Here is a 24,937-nt window from a genome sequence, read left to right as displayed (position 1 = left end):
AAATGACAGTGTACAGAAATTCAGCATTAACCTTCTTTACCTTCAGCCCACATACTAGTTTTATACAATGCTATTTAGACTAGAGGTTCTAATACTTTCCATGTATTAGAACCTATTTTCTGGCTAAGTTGAATGCTTTTGAATTGTGCAGTATTCAGCCCTAAACCTATCGAGGATTTTCATTCCGTGGACCCCTCCCAATTAAAATTGTATGTGTTTTATAATTAGAAAAATGTAAATCAAAATGCTGTTTATAATTTATAAGCATTCGTGTTGAATGCATTAAGTGAATATTCAGTAATGTTAAGTGTCTATTTGCTTGAATAATATATAAACTTAGCCATAGCAAGTGAAATGCTTAAACACCAGACAAGGAATTTAACTTTCTGATGTTGAATTTCCAGCGACCAGGAAAGAATCGAAGACAGAAGCTGAGGAGGGCTCGATAATGAAAACTTCGTATTGACAATTATGTAAACTTCATAATGTAGTAATAAAAAAAAAACAAAAAAAACTGGATAATGCTGTTTTATTTTGGATGCATTTATATATGTTATATTTTACCCAATTAGGATGATATAGCAAAAACAGGAGATCCCAACTATCACAAGTTTTTCTCATAGTTACAATTACTTTTGGGTGGATCAACGTATGCAAGTTTGAAAACGGAGGTATTAAAAAATGTTTTGTAATTTGATAAAATAAGTGTAAATCATAGCTTTGGTTTGCAACTAGCACACTTTTATATCTTGTCACTCTCCAGACATTGCAGTTGGTCAGAGAAACATTTTTAAATGCATTTGAACTGCCTGTCACCAATTCTTCTTACACTTATCTTTTAATGTCCTCTGCCCCATTAAATCATCTTTTCAGCATGGATTTCATTTTTAAGGAACAAGGAGGAATAAATAATGCAGGGAAGATAAATGGTGGGGCAGCTTCCCAGTACCATGCTTTGCCAAAAACTCCTTGATAATCAGTGTAGAATGTGTGTATTGTCATGCAGCAGGTGTGTGTTATTATTTTTTAATAATTTGTGCATAGTACTGCTTATTTGTTCCACCTACCTGGTGGAACAAATTATTTGTGAATGATTCCCTTGTTCTGAAGTGATCAATATCACGTTGACATTGATTTTTGTGTCTTAGAAAGCATGCTGATGACCATTCATGCTTTCTCTTTGTTTATGGATTGTATTTGAAACACTGACTCATCACCTGTTATGAGCAAGGAGGATTCATCAACAGCCTTATGAGTTTTTCAAGATGCTTTGAGTGTGAATAATTTATTCATCAGTCAAACAGGGAATGGACCTAACACAAATTTTCTGTTTGCTCAAATTTTTTTTCTAGAATTAGTGTTTCTCTGTTAGTGTTCTTCTCTGTTTGTCTCTGTTCTTCCATCATTTGACATTTAGACATAAATGTGCAGACTAACATTTTCTGTAGTTTAACGCTTTGTTGGACATCATATTATTGTCTTCCAGATCATTGTAGTTAATCCAATGTCTTGCAAACGAGTGAAAAAAACAATATAGAGCATTATTACCATAAACTACTTCTTTTTTTTTTTCTTTCTAACACTAGTTTGCAAGTTTTATTCACACTTTTTGCCAGTTTGAACAAAATTTTGTGTGCTATTTGTTCAATTATTTAATATTTCTAACACTGTTCTGCAAATGACTTAAGCTGCATTTTGGTTTTATATGCTTTGACATGTGCAATGAACAGTCCTGAAATTTAATCACCAAATCTTGTATTATGATTTATGGGAGCAAACAGGCTCTGTTTAGAGCATTCTTTACAAAGACAACCTCAAGAAAGAAGAAACTACTTATTAATAGACCATGTATTAGCCAGGAGATACCATGTTCCAGAGTATAGCTATGGTAACAAATTTTTATGCAGTTCTATAAGAGAATGCCACCACATTAGGCAAAATCCACTCATGTTCCTGAACCAGTTCAGTACAATTTTGGCATTTTGATTGGCTTGGCACATTATCGTGCTGCAACCATGAAGGGAAACAAATTGGAAATAATTTCCAGGTAACTCTTGGCATCCAAATGTTTTTCCATTAGTATCAAGGGCCCTAATGTGCACCACAAAAATACTTCTTAACATCATTATAACACCACCTGGAAGGATTGGCCAGTGGACTTGCTGTTTGCCACATTCTGGTCCTCCCATCTATGCAAAACAGCAGGAACTGGGATTTGTCAGATCAAACCAGCAACATTTTTTTCAATCCTCTACTGTTCAGTGTTGCTGCTTTTGAGTCTACTGTAACTGTACCATGTTGTATTTTGCTAACAGGTGTGGAACCTAGTTCAATCACCAGCTGTGAGCCCCTATCCATGAAAAAATTTGAGTTGTGAATTATGCAATTCTTCTTTAGCTGCCACTGTTATGCTAGGTTATTTGGCAAACTCTAGATTGCCTTTCTGTTACCTTGCACAAATCAGCCTCTGTTTGCTTGTTGCATCAACATACTATTTTCAATCACAGGATTACCATTGGCTGGATGCTAATTGGTTATTAGGCCAATCTTGTTTCATGCAACCATATATGAAAATCCTAGCAGGGATGCAGTTTCCAACATACTCATGTGGTACTGAATACCATTCCAGGTTCAAAGTCAGTTAAATCGTTCATCTTGTCCATTTGCACGCCAAATTGCAAACATATGGTATTCAAAGTATCCACCCACTTTTCTTCATAATGTAAAGTGGGCAGAATGCACAACTCATAGCATGCGTTCATACAACACTATGAATACATGCTATTATTGATGGAGTGCTCCAATTCATGAAGAGGCAGGTGCACCTAAAGTTGTCACTTAAGTTTGATGGGTTACAGTACTGTAAACACCTGTGTATGAGGTCAGGAACTTGTAGTTTTTTAAAATGTTTATAATAGTGTAGTATGTTAAATGGCTAGTTTCATTTTCTTAGACAGTGAAGAGGAGAATTTCCCAACCCATATCCCTCAAAAGTGTGGATGTAACTTCCACAGTTAGTAAGGGACTAATGCACCAGTTACATTAATTATTCACTGCTGAATACTTAAATTTTCCTTCATTCTTCACTTCATTAAAATGATCAGAACAGGAAATTTGCATCTCACTTTTGTTATTATAATTTAAAAAAATGTCACTAAGCAGAATTTATATGAAATTGATGTTTTGTTTTACAAATAAAAAACTTAGCTAATTAAATTATTTCCAAATTTTGGAATTTTTTAAATTGGTAATCTGAAAATTCCAAATATAAAATACAACTAGCAGAAACTTATGACTGGGGGAGGGAGGGATATATATATATATATATTTTACAATTTTGTATGCCAGTAATGCTAATGCACTTCTACATTGTAAAGAAAATTTAAAAGACATGGAAAGAGATGTGAAAAATTAAATAATTTATTGGTTTTAAAAGGCAAATTAATAAAATTGGCTGAGTTTTAATATTTTTATATTGAAAATATAATAGGAAAGACCTGTACCTAATACAGACCAAAGACTGATCAGAAAACTCTGAAACATAGCCAGTTTTGAGATATCGAGACTGAGTCTAATTGTATTAGTTTTTCCTCTAATACCAATAAATGAATTAAATATTTCAACTAGTAAAGATTGTCTTTTATTAAATTTTCTTACTTAGTAGTGTTTCTGCATAACAACATTTAAACTCCTAGATTTCTAATGAATGAATTAAATTGGGTATATCTTGGCATCTCTCATATTAAGTTACAATCAGCTGTTACCCTAGGATCTACCCATCCACTGACGAGGGCTGTCAGTCAATCCAAAAATGACCATCTAGGTGGTGAACTCAACTGAAAATAAGTAACAGACTTCTCTATTGAAAAATCCTGAGGTATGAGAGGCAACTCATGAAAGTTTTCATGATACAAGATGTACAAGGTATGACTAAAGTTCCTGGACTGGTGCAATAAAAATAACACAAAGTAAAGGAGCTCAGAAATGGTTATATTTTTATTCAGAGTAATCACCACCTGATTAAATGCACTTACTATCCTATTCTAAAAGTTTCTGAAAAGAGTCAGTGAAGGCATCCAAAGAGAAGAGATGATGTTCAGTTCAGCAGTTATGTTTTTCTTTGTCCCCAACATCCTGAAATCTTTCTTTCTTTCAAGGGCAGTTTTCACCTTGGGAAAAAGAAAAAAAAATCCACTGGTCCACTGGCCAAATGCCAGGACACATAACAAAACCCAACATAATACTGCACATTCAACACAACACTTTCCTGGCATTTATGATAGCACTATATTTCTTCACAGTGTACATATGGCACAGATGTGGGAAACCACAGGTGGCACCCGACCCTAACATTATATGATGCTAAGATTGGGCCTTACACCAACTTCATCAAAAGTAAAGAGGCATTCACTGCCCTCCTTCACTTCAGTTCAAATTTTTTTAAAGAGAGAAGATCACTGCTGCCACTAAAACTGCATAAACTTACCTGCCAGAACTGTACCCCAACACTAAACTGCTGACACTGGGTTTCCTAGCATGGGATTATTTGGTCTTTGACCCAGTCCTTGCTAACCCCTTTCCGGGATAAGATTGTGGGGTTACTTGGCGACTCTTTCTCCCCCCCCCCCTCCTTAAGCTGTCTGCCCACTGTTTTCCCCACTTTAATATTAGCCCCTTGTATGGGCTCTTTACCAACTACAGCTAGTTCTCGACTACGGGTTAATTCGTTCCTAGCGCGCGCTCATAAAGTGGGTATTTATTTCCCATAGACAATGTTAAAAATAGGGGTTACATTATCAACAATGAAATTAGTTAGCTAATTAATTTGTTTAAACAATGATTGATTTATCCAAAGAAATGAAAACGTAGCCTGTAAAATCAAGCAATTTATAATAATAGAGAAATTATTTGACTTAAACGTTAAAGAATGTTTATTCTTCATCATCATTGACTAAATGCACACTCGTTGATCACTCATTATTGGCTCGGCACTCGTTGGTTTGTTGCACAAGGAGTCGTCGTCTTCAGAAATGTTTCAAGAGGCATTTGTTTCCAAGATAATCTCTTAATTATAAATTTCACGATTGCATGCATAAGCATTTTTTAACGGCACACACAAATTGCAACTAACATGATTCATGTGGAGTAACAAGTTTATGAAGCTTAAAAAAAGAAAAGGAATGAAGAGAAGATTCTGAAAATTTATGTTTTTTATATGATTGAAGATGTCTGTAAAGGGGAAACACATTTCACCATAATGTAAAAAACCACACAATTCCAGCTATCAGTATTTTCACAAATGCAAGGAGGTCAAGTTTACTACCCATTTACAATTGCTTGCAGTAACAGAAAAGCCTAATAAACTGGAAAGTGCAAATTGTTTTTGTTTTATGGTAGTGACCTCCAGAAATGTGCTTTAGAAAAATATCACAAAGGCGTTTAAAATTGATTCTTATAACAGAACATATGAAAACAATGAAAGTGTAGTGCATTTTAATGATTTGAATTGGTAACTAATACAGTTTATAAACCATACTTATGACCTTTTATGTGACCTTAAGGTCACACTAGTGACCTTAAAAATGACATTTTAGAGATAAATAGCTTATTATACAGCGAAAATACAGCCAAAAAACAAGTGTTAGTGGGTTCACATTACAATGGTAACGGATTAATATCGTAAAGAGTGGTAGACTGTGCTACACATGTGGTTTGAAATGCAGCATTTATGAATGTTTAACATTCATTTTTTTGCAATTAATGTTCATATTTTCAATTTTGTCGATACGTGATACTTTTTTCAAAAAAAAAAAAAACCCTCAAACCTGGGAACTCAAAGCGAGAATTGCCTGCAGCAGTCACCTGGGGACATTCCATGTGTCTCCTCCTATTCCACTTCTCTTCCTCCCCCATTTCTTTTCCTGGGTTCTCTCCTTCCTTGCTTTGTGGGAGGGGAGGCTCCATCAGATGTCCCTCCTGCTGTCCTGGCCCAGCTCCTCATGCCAGGGACAGATGCCAGCAGGTGGCTTCCTTGTTAATCGCACCTCCCAGTAACCAAGTGGCCAGATGAACAACACAACTCGCACTCATCTGGCTTTACAGAGTTTTGCATCTTTATGGTGTCACCAAGGCAGTTTTGTGGTAAACCAGGGGCATTGTCGTGCAACAAGAACTAGCTGCCTTTCTCTCAAAATTGTGGCCTGTTTGTTTGTTATTTGGTTTTTAGGATCATTAGCAACTAAGGCCATATTGCTCCGGGAATATGCGGTGATCATTCCCTGACCTTTCCGCATCCTCTGTATTTGGTGGTGACGGCATCGAACCCCGGTCTAAGCAAGGAGCATGTGTTATGCACTGCTGCTCCTTCATTGTGGCCTCATCTGGAAAATACTTCAATAGTTTGGAAGCACCTGTACATAGAACACTGCATTGACCCACTCTCTCTCCCCTTCAGGTACAATTTCCTCGTGAATCACACAGTTTGTTGAAAAACATGATCGACATTGTCATGATCCTGGACTTTCCCCATAAGCTAAATTTTTTGGGTCTTGGTGATGATTTTTAAGTCCGGTACATACTATATTTCGTCTTTGGCTTGTACTGAAACATGCAACACTCATCTCCAGTGACAATACAGTTGAAGAAATTAGGATTGCTTGACAAGTCTAGATGAAGTCTTCGCATGATGACACTCTTCCTTGCTTCTGCTTTTTTGTGAGGCTGCGTGGCACAGACCATTCTTTTCCCTAAATCTTCATAAAGAATTTGACGAATCGTTTCCTTATTGCTATAAAACCCATCAACATCATTCTACGGGTCAAATGACAATCTCTTGCCACAATTTCCCAAGCTTTTACAACTTTCCTCATTTTGATAGGTTATTGGATCATCACGAACATCCTCACATCTGTCTTTGAACTGCTTACACCATTCGAACACACTAGTACGACTTAACATTTCATGTGTTTCTGTTTCCCCAGTTTAAAGCAAAATTTGATATTAATTCGTTGCTCCATTGCAAAATCATCACTAGGAATGCTTCTAATGAAACTGGCTGTTGCTTGCAACCTATTAGTCTACTAGACTATCTTTGTCTACTGTCTGTTGGTGGAAGTTTGAACTACAAGATACAACCTCTGTTTATTTTCAAACTTGTCAAACGTGACAGCACCAGTTCAGAAACTTTATTTCTATACCTATATAATGAACACCTTACATGAACTTCAATTTATTTACAAGTGTATAATGATGCATATGCACCAGTCTGTATGTTGTTAAGTACATTTATTATGATTATTATCTTTAAATCCAAAAAACAACATGCTGTATGAATTTCAAGGCTTTTCTTAACATGTACTGAAAAGATAGAGATCACAATTGAAATACCAGAAGTTATTTCTTTTGCATTTTAAATAAGAGAGAGAAAAAGAATGCTTTCTGTTTTGTTTTAAGGAAAAGAAATTAGAAGACATCTACTTTGAAATGAAGCTCAAAAGAACAAAATACCAAATTAACAATTTGTTGATTTGGTCTTTATTAATTTCAATGTTTTTTAATTTGTTAATTTTGTCTCTTGCAATGGCATAATAAGCAAGATTACAATTGGTGAAGAAGTGAAAAAGAAAATATCCACAAAATACATGACCTGTAGCCTATTAACAATAGCCTAAACTCTTTACAGGCAAAGTGCTTTTGTTTCATCTATTTCGATGATTTTTATTTTAGCAGAAAATTTTTCTGATATTAAGGAAGATTAAGATAGACTGGAAATCTAGTTTCAGAATTAAGGTTTCCAGTCTGTCTTAATTGAAGAAAACAGTCCTTTTGGCGGCAATAAACACAATATTATTAAACAATACTTAAAAGATAAATACTCGTATGGCTATTCAGACAGGAGGGTACAGTTAGCTGGTCAAAACTTGGTTGGGAATTTTTTTTACTTATTTGAGACTTCTCAGCAGGCAAATTGTTGATCCTCTCTTTGTTCGAACTTGATTTAAAACTGTTGTATGTGAACTGTGTAAGAGTCATATTCCAGATAAGACAAAGTAGCTTACACCACACATTATAACGTTACCAAAAATAGCAGACTAGGATAAAAAATTTTTTACTAGAATTTAGTCCTGTATTGGGTTGCATGGATTGCTCACAGTGAGAGTCGGTGTTCAGTTATTCTGCAGTTACAGTTTTTACAGAATACTCAAATTTAATATATTAATTGATAAAGTAACTGTTTTTAATAGTTTTCTGTCCTAAATAACATTTGTTAAATTATCCAGAATGTGTAGTACTTTTATTATGTAACTTGAATTACATGTGGCATTACTCCAATTATTGATATTTTTATCAATTGTGTATTATATTTGTCTAAAAGGTAAGATTAGTTTCTAGATTTAAAACTTATTTTTAAACCACCTGCTCCTCCCTAGCTCTCTTAACATTGTGTTGCCAAGTGTGAAAAGTAGGGGGGGGGGGAAACCAAAATTGTTTTTCTATTTCCAATTATAACATCATATTATATAGCAATTCAGTGTCTAAGGCCGCATTGCACGTCTGATTATGAAGTTTGCACTCAAATCAAAGTTTGTTTAATCGATTAAACAAACTTCAATTTAGTATCTAAGGCTATATTGCAGTTGTGATTATGAGGGCCATATTGCACTTCTGATTTATAATTCTGCAGCAATGAGTGCAAACTCATTGCTGCAGAATTGGAAATTGAAACAATACCAAAAGAAGAATATCATTGAAAATTTCCTAAAATTTGCAGCTTAAAAGAACACTAACTTCTTAGGATTCCATTCATTGTAGGAAATTCTAAATTACTGTATCATAAGTAGCTTATGGTCATACATAGAAAACCATCTGCATTTTAATTTTTTGCTGTTTATTAATAAATAAGAAATTTTCTGTTTACAATCTGGAATGACCACACATAATAAGAACGAACAGAACATTACCACGTTTAGTAGCCAAGCCACGTTGTTTTGAACTTTGATCTCTCAAACTGCCTTTACTTGTAGTATTAGTAGTGGCAAGTGATGCATGAAAGCAAGCTTACATGGTATCAGCCAGAAAAACCAGCATTTCCCAAGTCACTTGCCCATTCCCTCTCTAATAGTTCTTTGAATTTATTCCAACATCCACTGGCTGAAGGCAAATTTGTGCACATCTATCCTGCAAAATTCCTTTCTCAACTTGATTTATGCCCCCTCGTGTGTGTAGTCTGAAAAAGGAGGAGTTGTCAGCTGAGTTTACTGTATTTATTCAAAAGCCATAAATATCTCAATTGGATCTCCTCTCAGATGCCTAGTCTCCAGGCAATACAGTTTGCAGAAATGAAGCCTTTATTGGTAAGAGCACTCTTGTTTCCCTCACCAATCTTATTGTTCTTCTCTACACCCTTTCCAACAGATCCACATTCTTCCAAAAATGAGTATGCAAGTCTCGAGGTTTGATTAACCATTATCTTATACTACAGGATCACCTTATTCTTACTGGTGAAATTCCTGATCATTGACAAAACCCCGTGGGCTGTCCTAGCAGCCTGTTTACGTTGCTAGGAGAACCTCATATCTGATTGCACAATTGTCCCCAATCTTTTTCATTCTCCACTGTTCTAAGTGTGTTACCATGCATTTGGTATGTTCTGTGCCCTTATGCAGTTAGTTGTGTATTCCTATCTCTACCCCTTTAAAGTTATAAAGATTTGATTTTATTTGAATTTTTGCAGCACATGGGCAACTTAAGGTCATGTGTCCAAAGGATACGAAGATGTGAGGTAAATGAAGATATAAAAATAAGAAAAAAATGAGTATTTAGAGTTTGAAATAGAGGCTAAAAATTGGGAGAGGGATATCATTGGATGCATCCCCCTATTGCGAATGGAAGTTATAGTTTTGGCCTAAGCAATCTGCTTAAAGGATAGGCTTATACAGTTGCATCATCTCTTTGCGAAGTACATTCATATCCCCCCCCCCCCACCATTGGAAAATGAGAGGGATTTAATTCTTACCATCCCTGCCAAAAGCACAGCAAGCTAAAGGGTTTTGGATTTTTAATCCAAGAATGAAAAATACAGCTGAATCTGAAAACTGTTGCTGATGTCCTATTTACGCATGACTGCTAACAAAAAAATTATAAAATGAATTATATTACAAATGCGTAATTTTTTTAGTTTTCATAAAATAAATAAATAAAATACTTTATTGTACAATGAGAAAATGAACACCACCATCGTAAGCAATGCAAAGATGTATTATTTTTGCAAATGTATATACATATTATATACAGCATAGGTTCTTAAAAACTTTTTTTTATCTGCAACCCCTTTTCATAAGGCAAAATTATTAAAGAGCCCAGAATCTTTTTGGCGATCCCCTCTGGGGTTCGTGACTACAGTTTAAGAACTGCTGGTTTATAATGATTTCAATAGTTCTATAATAAATATTTAATTTACTCAAGTTTTTAATGTTTGCTAAGACCCCCAAAATCTTTTTTTTTTTTTAAGATCCCGGAAGGGTCGCAACCCACAGTCTAAGAACCCCTGATATACAGTAAAATATTAGTATTATTATATTATTGATTGATTTATTTTAATCTAAGTCTAACTGTTGCATTATTACCAAGTTGTAGAAAAATTTAATATATAATTCTCCCAGACCCCCTTCTTGCGAGTACAAACAATGTGGATTGGGTTTGGTATAAGCCCGCTTTCTGTATAAGCTTGCTTTCTTGCATTATATGTCTCTAGTAATGCTAATTTTATTTTGTGGCACCCCTACTCAATTTTTTGCCTGTTAGATCCATCTCTCTCTCTCTCTCTATATATATATATATATATATATAAAAATGTTATATGATAGTTATTATAATATAATTATAAACAAAATTAATAGTCCCCAAATATAGCTACTTCCTATGGGACAAGGACATCTGCTGCAGAGGATCATTTTGTCCTTTCTCTTGCTGAAGCATGAGCTGGGTAGCTAAGTGTTTGATGCATCCCTCCCTTTTAATCCTTTAAAGGCATTAGCCCCTATTCTTCAAGCTTTCATAGAATCCCATCAGCATGCCAAGTTTGTGTTTAACCTCCTCAAGCTCTTTGCAATAAACATACTCAAAAGAGAAAAACCAAGTGCAAACTACTCTGGTTAAAAAGGACATTGTATTATTAGGAGACTCCATTGTCAGGGAAACATTTTTTGTAATAAAGATAGGTGGAGGAGAACCAGGGTATGTCTGCCGGGAGCAACTATTGATGATGTCACCAACAGACTGTCAGATTTTAAAGGGGGTAAAGAAAATATTATTATTCATGTGGGAACAAACGATATTAAACGTACACGATCTGACGATTTGTTGGAAAAATACAGGACCATGCTGAAGAAATGTCGCGAGCTAGGCCATAATGTCTATGTGTCTGCAATTCTGCCCAGACACGATAGGAGGGATTATATGTTAAGAGCCTTGTGGATTAACTCAAGACTTGAAGGAATCTGCAAGGCTTTAGGGGGTAAATTTCTATCAGCATGGCCCACACTTGTAGGTAGAAGGAATTTGTTTTGTAGAGACGGGATACACTTAAACAAAGGTGGTGCAAAAGTTTTTGCCAGTATTATTGAGGATACCTTAAAGGTTCAGGGAAACTGCTAGTTAGGGGGGATGTGGGTAATACTGACACGCGTTTATCTGATAATATTGGTCAAAGTAACTCTTGCACATACCTCAAGAGTTCTTATCTCTTACCCCAACTGGACGTATTATCTAGATGTTCTGGGGGCACAAACGTTTCACGTGGGCAGGTAGCTAATGCCAGGGAAGAGAGCCTAAAAAACTTCAAGGGTTGTGTTAGGGTTGTTAAATATACAAGAACAGTAAATCTTAATTGTTTATACAGTAACGTTAGAAGTGTCGTCAATAAAATGAGCGAATTCGAACTGCTGGTTAAAACAAGTAACGCGGACATAATAGGGCTTACAGAGACGTGGTGCCACCCGGAAATTGGGGATGATGAGTTTCAGTACGGCTTGTATAATGTATTTAGGAAGGATAGGTTAGATAGAAGGGGTGGTGGGGTAATGCTTCTTATCAGAAGCAGCCTGAGTGCGACGATAGCTTTCCCGGATTCAGACGTTTCACATGCTAGTATAGAGTCTGTATGGTGTGAGATAGTTGGAAACAAAGGTATAATGCGAGTAGGAGTAATCTACAGACCAGGTGATTGTGAAGATTATGACAAAAGCCTCTACATGCAAATGGAATGGGCAAGTAAGCATCAATGCCTTATTATGGGTGATTTCAATCTGCCTCTAATTGATTGGAGTAAATGGGAAGGAAACTCGACATGGGGAACAAAATTTTTAAATCAACTAGATGACTGTTATTTGTATCAACATGTCAGGGAAAATACTAGAGAAAAGAATATCCTAGACCTCATCATCACACATGAATCAGATGACATAACAGGGCTGACAGTAGAGGAACCAGTAGCAGGAAGTGATCACGGAGTTCTACGGTGGATGATGACGAGAGAGGTAGCAGAAGTAAAAGGCAAAGGAATGGGTTTTAATTTCAGAAAAGGAAATTACGATGCCTTAAGGTACTACATGGCCTCTATTAACTGGGTAGATATCGCGCAGAGAATGAATACAATTGAACTGTGGTACGCTTTTAAAACATTAATCACAGATGCCTTGAATGCGTATATACCATTAAAAAAATACTCCACGAGGAGGGTTCCAAGTTGGATGACTAGTGAAGTTGCCGCATTACTTGAGCAGAAAAAGGTGGCATGGAAAGGTTACAGAACAATAAAAAGTACTGAAGCCTATAACAGCTACAAGGTGATGTGTAATAGAGCCACAGAAAAGGTTCGACAGGCAAAGGCAGTTTATGAGAAATCACTAGCAAACAGAGCAAAGAGGGGGGATAAAGAATTCTTCACATATATAAATGCCAAGAAGAGCAGGACAAACCAGATCGGACCTTTATGTAAGGGAAAGGGGATAGTAATAAATACACCAGCTGCCGTTGCAGATGAACTCAACAGTTATTTTGCATCGATATTTACAAATGAAAAGCCTTTTGTGACAAAGGCAAATTGTGGGAGCGAAGTTAAAAAATATGTAATTAATGATATTGAAATTTCGCAAGATTATTTAATGAAAAAACTTTCGAGCCTACAGACCAGTAAGGCTCCTGGAGTTGATGGAATATACCCTATAATCTTAAGAGAGGCGGCAAGCGAGTGCATTGAACCATTGAGGCTAATTATGCAAGCATCATTAGACTCTGGGGAGATTCCCTTGGATTGGAAAAGTGCAAATGTATCTCCCATACATAAGGGTGGCTCTAAAAGTGAAGTTGGAAATTATCGACCTGTCAGTCTGACTTCAGTAGTAGGGAAAATCATGGAGGCAATGATCAAGGGTGGAATTCAGGATCATTTGGATCGAATTGAAATTCTCAAGGATACTCAGCATGGTTTCGTAAAGGGAAAATCATGTTTAACAAATCTGGTTCGCTATTTCGAAAGGGTCACTCACGAGCTGGATTTAGGGAATAATTTCGACATTGTTTATTTAGATTTCAGCAAAGCTTTTGACTCAGTCCCACATGAGCGGTTGCTTTATAAGCTGGAACAGGTTGGAATCACTGGGAAAATCCTTAGATGGATAGAAGGATGGCTTCAGGGCAGGAGGCAGAGGGTTGTGATAAATGGCTATTCCTCAGATTGGGTTGATGTAAGAAGTGGGGTTCCCCAAGGATCAGTATTAGGACCACTGTTGTTTTTAATTTTCATAAACGACATTGATGAAGGGATAGAGGGCGTGATGTCTAAATTTGCAGATGATGTTAAAATTGGGAGAGTAGTTAATGATCACTGTCAAGCTGAGCTTCTTCAGAGAGACCTAGATAGACTTCAGGAATGGTCAGAAAAATGGCAGCTGTGCTTTAATCCAACAAAGTGTAAGGTATTACACCTGGGAAACAGTAATCCCAAAAAAACTTATTCACTTGGTGGAGTTCAACTAAAGCCAGTACTGGAGGAAAGGGACTTGGGTGTTACGATACGGTCAGACATGAAATTCTCTGAGCATTGTAAACAGGTTGCAAGGAAGGACCATGGTGTCCTATCGATGATCTATCAAACTTTTGCAAGTAGAGATAGGGACGTGATAATCCCATTATATAAGGCTTATGTTAGACCACACTTGGAATACTGTGTTCAAGTATGGAGACCGCACCTGAAGAAAGACATCGAGCTTCTTGAAAGGGTGCAAAGAAGGGTAACTCGCCTGGTGAGATCGGCAAAAGGGCGTCCTTATGAAGAAAGACTTCGAATATGTGGGTTGCAGAGTTTGGAAACTAGACACCTTAGAGGAGATTTGATTAAGGTGTTTAAGGCTCTGAGAGGCATCAGTAAAATGAATGAGGACAAAATTTTCAAGATTATAAATGATGCTAGAACTAGGGGACATAAATTCAAGTTACGGGGGGAAATGTTTAGATTGGATTGCAGGAAGTTCTATTTTAGCCAGCGAGTTATAAATTACTGGAATAAGTTGCCTTCATGGGTGGTAGAGGCCGACAGTTTGGGGAAATTCAAAGGGCATCTGGATAGTACTTTCGGGTAAGGGAAGCACATAGGATGATAGGTTTAATTTCCTTTTTATTTATTTTTTATTTTATTTTTTTTTATTTATTAATTATTATTATTTAGTTATTTATTTATTTATTATTTTTTTTTGTTTTTATCATTGTTTTGTTCGGATTTTTTTTTTTTTTTTTTTTGGCTGGTGCAGCATAAGCCATAGGCTTTCTTGCACCATGTGGCCGTTACTAATACAAAGGCATTCCCTGTGTCTGTACTATTTTCTGCTAGAAGTAGCTTGAAAAAAATGGCACAAGTAACGCACATAACATAATCCTGATTGTAGGAGAACTGCCTTCAGAAGTTCTCCCTCAAACCAAAGCACTGGAACTACTTTGAGTACTTTGTTTTTCTGCTCTACTCTGATGCATAATGTTAGTCTACATGTAATTTATAAATAATATAAAAAATCAAAAAAGAATAACTCCACTAATCCTCTTAAAAGTGCAGTTAGATTATGCTACATACATTATTTGAACATGTTTGTATTGTAAATTTTAATCTATAGGTCTCCTCTGATGGTGATTACACTGCTAGAAAACCTCCAAGTATGGCAACCAAGTTGACTATGGTTTCTTAAGCAATTACAAATCCAAGTAACAAATTCACCAAATTAATCAGTGAGCTACAAATAATTAGTATACTACTAACTTTAAATCAAAAGTTAACAAAAAAAAAAAAAAAATAATAATAATAATTTTAAACCAATAATGTTCACTCACTGAATAAGGGCAATGTTGAGAAGGTCTTGAGTTGTATTATTATTATTATTATTATTATTATTAATATCCATATGATGCAAGGAAGCCTGAGGCTTATGCTGCACCAGGAAAAAAAAAAAAAAAAAAGTTCCCGAGTAACCCTGAGACAGAGAGAGAGAGAGTTACATTTGAAAGTGCCTGCAATTCTGTACAGACACAATAAGGAAGGAGTACATGACCGCGCATGCCCTATTCACTGCACCTGGACCCATTCCAGCTCCCTAGACAAGAAGCATGAAGTTTCAAGAGTAAAAACAATCTTTTCAACTGTGGCTACCCTGCCCATGCCTTAAATAAATGCAATCTGCAGGTCCACGAGCTTGCCGCACACCCCAGGGCCTCCAACAATGATGGCACGATCTCGACCACCTTTATTCCCTATTACCCTGGTGTCTCACAATGCCTCTCTAAAATTCTACGTGATCACCGGATAAAATGCTTGCAGCTTCCTGTTAAAAAAACAACAATCCCTTCTCTCAAGGGCAAAAATGCCCATCCCTTTTTTATGCAGCAGGTCAATGTATCACATTACCTGCCATGACTGCAGTGGTTGCTACATCAGGGAATCTGCCAGAATATGCAGTCAGGACTGGATCGATACGCCGGGATATCAAAATCATCGACCACTCACAAAATTACCATCGGCGAGTATGGCTCGAATCACTCTACATATCCGGTTGCCACAATAATTTTAACTACAATAAAGGTATACATTTACATCCAATATTGGAGGTGGTTATCCTACAATGTGATAAATGTTGGCACACACCGCATGTACATGCTCTGCATTCACAGTTGCAAGCATCTAGTTCTAACCAGTGATTACTGTTGCTTGCACTCGTGTCATGCTTTATTTCATAATAACGTTTGTATTTAGCTGATGAAGAGTCGCCTAGACACGAAAGCTACTGTTTTGCTTTATTTTATTTTTATTTAATTTAGTCTAACTCAAGTTGTACTTGTTTTTTTTTTTTTTTTAATTCTGTTTCTCCAGAGGTGAGCAATAATTGTTGCCACAATAATTTTAACTGCAATAAAGGTATACATTTACATCCAATCATGGAGGTGGTTATCCTACAATGATTATCCTATCAAACTCCATAAAGTTTATCAAACTTTACAGATTTTGATAAACTTCTGGCATCCACTTGTCTATAGAATTCCTCATGTGTAAATGTAGATACAAAATACTCATTCAGTTTGTCAGCTACTTGTTGCAAAATACCCATGTCAGTGTATTAGTATTATAATGGCTAAATGATCCAAGGAAGCAAACTTTTTTCTGCATTTATCAAAAAAAACTATCACATGTAACTTCCCTAATGGCAAGGTGTGGTAACGTCACATTCTCAACCTAATGAAAGTTATGCAACTTTCAGTTAAATTTCAGCCTGAAATTATGGCACTGGGCCATAATTCAGCTCTGGATCTAAAGTAAGCCTTCTCCATTATATACAATATCTTTTTTGGTACAAGGATACTTTTGTTGTGGATGACCTTTGGAACATGGCTTGATCCTAGAAGAGGTGTTCTTGTGACAGCCCCTGTTCAAGCCATTAGCAGCTCACAAATATCAGACGACTGACAAAGTTTCAGTGTTGTAATACAATGGGAAGTTGAACCAATTTTCCTCCATTATACCCACCAATTTCACTATTTAGATACATAGGCCCTTATACCTAAACATACAGAAGTTAAGAGATATTATATACATATCAACACCACAAATATTGCTGATTTGGTAAGAGAAAATGGTAAGTGAGTAATTTTATTGAGATAAAATGCAACATGTCATCTGTGCCAAATCAGGGCTGGTTTTGGAGGCAAAGCATCCTTACTAGATGGGTTATAATCAGTTCAACATCTTGTGATTTGATTAGTTCACTTCTACAGATAAAGGAAATAAATATACCATTATAGCAGTGGACAAACTTTTCTTACTCTGGATCAAGAGGCCCAAACCAGTGCTAACCTATTAGTGAATATCATATGTGCTCCCCGCCAACAAAAAGTACTAGCAGACAGAGGTACGAGTATTAATTTTACCTCGGAACTCTTGTTCAACTGTAACAGATATTTAAGATACAGAAGGCATACACAACACATTATTGTCACCAGTGTTATGGACTTGAATGAATCGACAAAGCTCTAAAGCAGTGTTTCTTAACCTTTTTGAGCCGTGACCCAGATTACAGTAATAGTTTTGGTTTCACAACCCAAGAAAATATTAATAAAATAACATATACAGATAACAATTAAATAAATTTTATATTTTAATAATACAAAATACATTACTTATATTGGTAACAACATTAAATCTTATTAATGTGAACCTTGCCTTTGAATAAGTTTTGAAAGCTTATCAAATCTTGGTGGGCTGCACCTTAGGTCATCTTCAGGCTGCAGTCTGTTTCACGATTTGGTTTTTGTTATAGAGTTGAAAACCCTTGCACATGTATGCTGTTGCAAAGGGCAGTAGTACTTTTAGTGCTTCGTTTACTAATGTTGGCTTTTCGCCTTTTAATTTCAACCAGAATGCACACAAAGACTCGGTGCTTTTGTTAAAAGTGTAGCAAAGTGCCTCATCACTTTGTATTTCAATGATTTGCTCTTGTAGGTTATTAATATTTACAAAATCTTCATGCAAGTCATTTACTTCAAAATTAAATGGCATCTGTACCCAATTATATTTGAAGATATCTCCTTCTGGAATATACCGATCAAGTTCTACTATTAGGTTTTCTAAATGTCTGACAATTTCTTGTATGTCAGTGTCAGCGACATTAATGTTTTTATCTTCAATAAGTTAATTAAGTGTCAGGAAAGAGGCAAGTTTCTTTTCTTCCATAATTATAGCTTACCTTTGAAGTATGTTATCTTTTCAGCTAATTCGATAAGAGTGTGATTGTGCCCTTGCGTAAATGTATTTAAGTTGTTGAATTTCGGAAAAAGTATCTGAAAGATAAGCTGCTTGAAGAATCTTGATACCAGAGGGTGATTTTTCTCGGTCAAAATATTTTTAATCTCATTGCGTAATGATAAAACTCACTGGAGCACCACTTTTCCACGAGACAGCCATCTTCACAGTAATATAACAAGTATTCGTATTCAGTGCCAAAATTGGAAAACTGGTTAAAATTTCGACAATTGAGAGTCTTTGATTTAATAAAATTGACCACCTGAATTATCTTATTTAACACAGTGCACAACTCAGGTGACAGATTTCTTGAAGCAAGATTTTGTCGATGTAGGAAGCAGTGAAAAGTTTTAACCTGCAGATTAACTTCTTTTACTCTTACACAAAAGCCTTGCCGAGCCTGTAACATTGCTGGTGCACCATCGGTGCATACACTGAAGCATTGATTCCAATCAATCCTTTCTTGAAAAAAGAATCTACCATTTGAAAAATATCGTCTCCTGTTGTTGTAGTGGTCACTGGTCTGCAAAATAAGATGTCTTCTTCCATATCTTTTACACCTGGGTATCGTACATAAACCATGAGTTGAGCGTCGTTGCTTACATCAGTCAGTTTATCAAGCTGAATACTAAATATATGACCAATTTTTATAACGCGATTAGTTTAATATCTTTCGGCAAGTCTATGATGCACGCACGAATTGTATCATTTGACAGGGGAATCTGTTGCACTTTTTTCATCTCCGCATTAATAGCAGTATCAATAACAGTAGCAATACCATATCAATAGCAGTTGGTTTTATAAGATTTTCCGAAATGGTATGAGACTTCTGCTTTGCAATCCACCAAGCAACATGATAGGAAGCGAATGTAGCTTGTCGAGCAGAATATACAATACTGTTGTTTGGAGCATCCAAATGCTGTCTTTTGATCTGTTCTTTTCTTTAAAAAAAAAAAAAGAGTGGTCTTTACCAGTAAACGTAAATGTTTTGTGTTTCGTTTCAAAATGTCTTAAGTTTATTTGGCTTCAATGATTCATTACTGAATACTTCATAACATAGTACACACTGTGGTTTGTCTACTCAGAGATCATTAATGCAGGTGAAACTTAGCTCTAAAAATGCTTCTTTGTATCACTTTTGGCATTATGGGTAGGTTAAATTTTAAGAATCTATGTATACAAAAATAATGCTAACACTTGTATAAAAGAACGTCAATGTAATCCTGCAAGAAATTACTTCAGCTCTGTGCACCACAGTATGGTAACACGTTGACTGAGCAGTGTTCTTTGCAGCTCAGTTCTCGACATAAACACAAACCAGTTTATATCTGCCTCGTGTTTATGATAAGTTTCAGTGAATTCTGAATACCGAGAAGCTGTCACTTTTGATGCGCAGTGGCTTGAAAGGTTTTTAAAATGATTTGTGTACATTTGTAACGTATCGTATGTTATTAGGCAAAAATATTGTTATTGTTGAAAATATTTCGTGATCCACTCAATATGCAAATCCAACCCAATTTTGGGTCGCAACCCGTAGGTTAAGAAACTATGCTCTAAAAGAAATTTTGTCAAAAATTGTGGTTGGTGGCCCAAAAAATTCCCTATTATCCAGGCATGTCAGGACGGATCTCGAAGGTCCTTAAAAATTACAACATCAAATGTGTGCAATTACCCTGCAGGAACCTACGTTCACTTGTCTAAAAATCACCCTCGTTTTCTTCGAGGGTGATTTTTTGGAAAGATAGGCCCAGGAAACAGTCCCCGGAAGCGATCCACCAGTAGAACCAGTTATGGTGAGTTCACTAAATTCTGATAGCTTTAACAAAGTGTAGATAAGTTACAGAAAGGGAAACTTTCTCGAGATGGAACATAGAAGTACAAAAGCGTCCACCGAGAAAAATATTTGAAAGGAGGGCAGCGAGATAATGCTAACAGAAGAACACCGTACCGTCCTGTAGAAATAAAGTGATGGGAAGCGACTCCTACTGAATGATCCGGCACAGCAAAGAAGGATGCGACACCAGGATGATCGGCAAAGCGAAAAGTGTCCCTGGCAAAGTTTAGCATTCCAGATGAACGTTCCCAAACCAATGGAGGACCCGATGCAGAGCAGAAAGTCACAGGCCACACGTTGTATTAGCGGTAAGATCCAAATCCCCAGAAGTAAGTGGTTAAACAACGAATTTACCTCTATGTAATTGTAAAGGACTGCAGGGAAGATAGATAAATATTAAGTGAGATTTAGGGAAACATACAGTTAATTAAATGCATGTTGTATAGATAAGTAAGGAAATATCATAGAAATAGTTTAATGAAGGATGGTTTACAGTTGTGGTCTATTTACCAATCAATTAATGGAGTAAAGGTAATAATTTTGGACGAGTTAGCCTATAGAGCAGGTACAGTTGTATGTCATTTATATAATGTTACTGAAGTAGAGAAATTAGTCGCTATATGCTGAAGTTTACCTGAGGGAATGAAGAAATAAATAATCCCATGTATATTTCATTAACATGTAACTTTAAAGTGCTGGGGAGAGAACAGAATAGAATAGTTTGTAAAGTGGACATAATTCCAGAAGAAGAATTGTTTCAACCATGAAGAAGAATGTAGGATTGTGCTAGATAGGTATGAAAAAGGAAGATATAAATAAATAATAAATGTCAATTGTAATTAAGAAAGAGTTAAATTAAACTGATTGTACGAGATGTTAGTGGGCCTATAGTAAGAAGAAGACGATGATGGGAGAGCCTAATGACCAGGAACGTGATCCATGCCCTGTACCTATATATGAAGTGAATAATGTGTAATGATTTGTCTTATCTTTTATTTGTAAGTATGTATAATAAACTAATTGTATTTTACTTAATGAAAATGGAGTTTGGTCATTTCTGAACACAGCAAAAAAATCCAAGGAGGAGTGCACTAATATAGAAACTCCCTCAGAACCGGAATTCTTCTGTGAGATAACAAGTCAGATGCAAAGTGGGGATTTTTAAGAATAAATACACATATAAATAATAATAAATACAATAGTAATAAATAAACAAAAAAAAACCCCACCCCTGTCACACCTGTCTTACGCAGCAATGTAGTATATCGCATCACCTGTAGAGACTGTAACAGTTGCTAAATAGGTGAAACATCAAGGCGTCTCCAAGATCGCCTTACGGAACACGACAGAGCAATCCGGCTTGCCGAAACTGACCAGTCCGCGGTCGCGGAACATTTTTGGGCCACCAACCATAATCTTGACCCCAAACACGACTTAACAGTTGACCACTCACGACACTTTCGCCACCGCCTATGGCTAGAGTCACTCAACATAGTAAACAATCCAAAGGCATTAAATGCCAGAAAGGCATACATCTACACCCCATCCTAGAGACAGTTTTAATGCTAGATGATCAGTGGAGTAGAAAGCAGCGCACGTCCGTGCAACAACAATGACGCATGATTAACATGCTTCACTCAGCACTTATTCGTTGTATATTTGTGTATTTAAATGTCAGTTGATGAAGAGACACGCGTCTCGAAAGCTACTGTTAGTATATATTTGTATTCTTACATTAAACTGGATTTATAACTTATACATGTATGTTATTCTAAATGAGGCAACCCCAAGAATTACAAAGAATGCAGAGAAAATAAAAACAACTTTCATAGCAGGAACAACTCAAAGTGTAATTAAAATCCATCAGATTAAGACACAAAGAATTGGAAGAGATGGAACGGCTGTCATCTGTTTGGATAGAAAACCAAACAAAAAACAAGTTTGCTTATGATAGAAGCAAAAGCATTAGCAACATTTTATTACGTAATAGTCGTAATAAAATACGTATTTTTTTCGTAAAAAATACTTACGTATTATTTATTATATTATAATAAAATATAATATTATATTATAAAAAATTATAATATCATTTTTTATTACGATTATTTATTGTGTTTGGTAATGTTTTGGTTACAAATGAGTGTTCAATCTTGGGTGGTTGGCACTAACCCTATTTTTCCCATAGGGCCTGTTGTTTATATTTCACGATTTTGCATTGCACGAGGGTTTCTAGGAACACAACTATCGTGCTATACGAGGACTGACGGTACTAAGTAAACTGTATGAACACCTACACAGGATAAAAGCTCACTACCAAGAAGCAGGCCTCCCCTCTCCCAAACAATTCAGCTTTCGACGAGGATGTTCCACCATGGATGCCCTGGAACGTATAATAAATGCAGGCACAAACAGCAATAGTAAATACTTCCTGATTATCTCCATCGACTTTGCCGGGGCATTTGACTCACTTTGGTGGCTAAGTGTCCTTAGACACTGGGAGGCAAACATCCCCAGCAAATTATACCAGTGCATTAAAACCTATCTTTCAGGCAGAAGGATCTTAGTATCTACACCCTATAGTCCCACAGGCAGATATTGTTGGGATATCAGAGATGTGGTATCACACAGATATAAGCAGTTCAGAATTGGAATTTGGGGAGTACAATTTGTACAGAAAGGATAGACAGGACAGGAAGGGAGGAGGGCAGGGCTGGATTTACACATAAGGTAAACAAGCTACCGCTGAGGGGCTCACATTACAATGGGCCTCGGTTCATCTTAAAAAAAAAAAAACTTTAATATTTCCACAGATGAATTGTAAGAGAGAACGGCCTAATAAATGTCATAGCTTAGGGCCACAACAAGTTTAAATCCGGCACTGGAGGAGGGGGTTATGCTGTTAGTTAAGAAACAAAATCTAAGGAAGTGCATCCAATTGATGTTGGTGAACAATGCAATGTTGAGTGTGTCGTGTGACATAAGCAATGGGAAAGGAAAAAAGAGTAGGTGTGTGTTATAGGCCTAATGAGTATAATGAGCAATTGTGCAGAGAAATAGAGTGGGCCAGTAAATCAGAATGTCTTATAAAGGGGGATTTAAATTTTCCAGATATTGACTGGAACTTGTGGTTTGGTCACTCGCACATGAGCAACACTTTTTTGGATTTATTAAACTACTGTTTTCTACAGCAGCATGTTCGAGAGGCAACCAGAGGGAGTAATACTCTTGATCTGACTATGAGCAGTGATTATTCATGCATTCAGTAGCGTAGCTACCCTTTTTCGGGCCTGGAGGCAAAGAACATGTTCAGGCCCTTACTTAATTAATGAAAATTGCAAAAAGAGGAGAAGATGCCGGGCCCCGAAAGGCCCTGGGGGAAATTGCCTTGCCTACCTACATGGTAGCTACACCACTGCATGCATTAAGAATTTGCAGATAAAGGACCCACTGGGTGATAGTGATCACAATGTACTGATGTGGGAATTACTTAAAGACGTAACTACCATCAAGGCTAAAGAGGAAGGGAAGGGGCTTTTGCTTTTGTAAAGGTGACTACAGGGGGTCTCGGCCAGTTTTTAAATTCTGTACAGCAGGATCAACTGATAATGTTACCAATGTTGAATTCTAAATGGGAAGTCTTCAGGGACTTAATCTTGGAGGCTACTAGGCTTTTCATTCCAAGTAAGAAATACTGTTCAAGGTCCAAGCCTAAATGGAATTCAGATGAATTAACGAGGCTCGTGGCACAGAATAAAAATGTATGGGATGCATATAAATTATCATGTGACACAGAAGCCTATGGCAGACATAAGCTAGTCTGTAATCAAGTTACAAAGGAGGTTAGGCAGGCGAAGGCAGAAGGCAAAGGATGCAAAGAAAAACAGCAAAGAGTTCTTTACTTATGTAAACTCTAGAAGGAAAGGGATGAATCAGATTGGACCACTTAACATAGATGGGTTGACTATTGATGGTCATGCTCAGGTAGCCGATAAACTGAATAAGTATTTTGTATCTTCATTCAACACATGAGGAGTTGTTCAATGAGGGGAATGCCAGAAGCTAAGTGATTTTGTAATAACTCAGCAAAGTGGAAGAGAAATCGTTGAAGTTAAACATAAGGAAGGCACCTGGGATGGATGGGTTCTATCCAGTTATATTAAAGGAGGCAGCAAAGGAAGTAAACAAACCCTCTTCCTTGGACTAAGGGCGGTCCCCATGGACTGGAGGGGGTGCAAATGGAGGGGTAACCAATTCACTAAGGGAGGTTGAAAATGTAGTGGTAGTATAGTGCACAAGGTGGTGGTAGTAGTAGTATAGTGGCATGTGATGCAAGAAAGCAAGTGTATGAGCTTATGCAGCATCAGCCAAAAAAAAAAATAAATAAATAAAAAATTCACACAACCATTCCCTCTAAATGTATGTCCAGTTTCTCCTTAAATTTATTTAACCTAACAACTTCCACCCGCTGGCTAAAGGCAAATTTCCGCACATATATTCTACATCTTTCTTTCCTTAATTTGTATTTATGCCCCCTTAGGTTCGTAATCTGAACAAGTGGAAGAATCCCATCAGGCTTCAATGTGCTCAACCAATTCAAGGCCTTATACACCTCAATCAGATCACTGCACAAGTGCCTAGTCTCCAGCCATTGAAATTTGCAGAACTTAAGCCTCTCTTCGTAAGAGGATCCCTTCATTCTCCCCACCAATCTTGTTGCCCATCTCTGTACACGCTCAAGCAAATCTACATCCTTCCTAAAATGAGGCCTC

General features: G+C 36.6%; 1 protein-coding gene across 2 annotated transcripts in view; it reads left to right on the top strand.

The window, feature by feature from the left end:
• LOC150086970 (putative rRNA-processing protein EBP2) overlaps positions 1-24,937 on the top strand; it is a 169,098-nt gene that overhangs the window by 127,962 nt on the left and 16,199 nt on the right. Inside the window, exon 9 of one of the 2 annotated variants that reach the window (XM_090371713.1) lies at positions 405-505. The exons of the other annotated variant lie outside the window; for it this stretch is intronic. Coding sequence (XP_090227839.1) covers positions 405-449 — 45 coding nt within the window. The 3' untranslated portion in view covers positions 450-505. Of the gene's footprint in view, positions 1-404; positions 506-24,937 lie in introns of those variants that run through there. 2 annotated transcript variants of the gene reach the window in all.

Source organism: Mastigoproctus giganteus, chromosome 4 (genome assembly GCF_048544385.1).
Source record: "Mastigoproctus giganteus isolate SK-2022 chromosome 4, ASM4854438v1, whole genome shotgun sequence".
Classification (NCBI taxonomy): Eukaryota; Metazoa; Arthropoda; class Arachnida; order Uropygi; family Thelyphonidae; genus Mastigoproctus; species Mastigoproctus giganteus.
The sequence above is the reverse complement of the archived record's forward strand: the minus strand, read 5'-3'. Positions and strand labels throughout refer to the sequence as shown.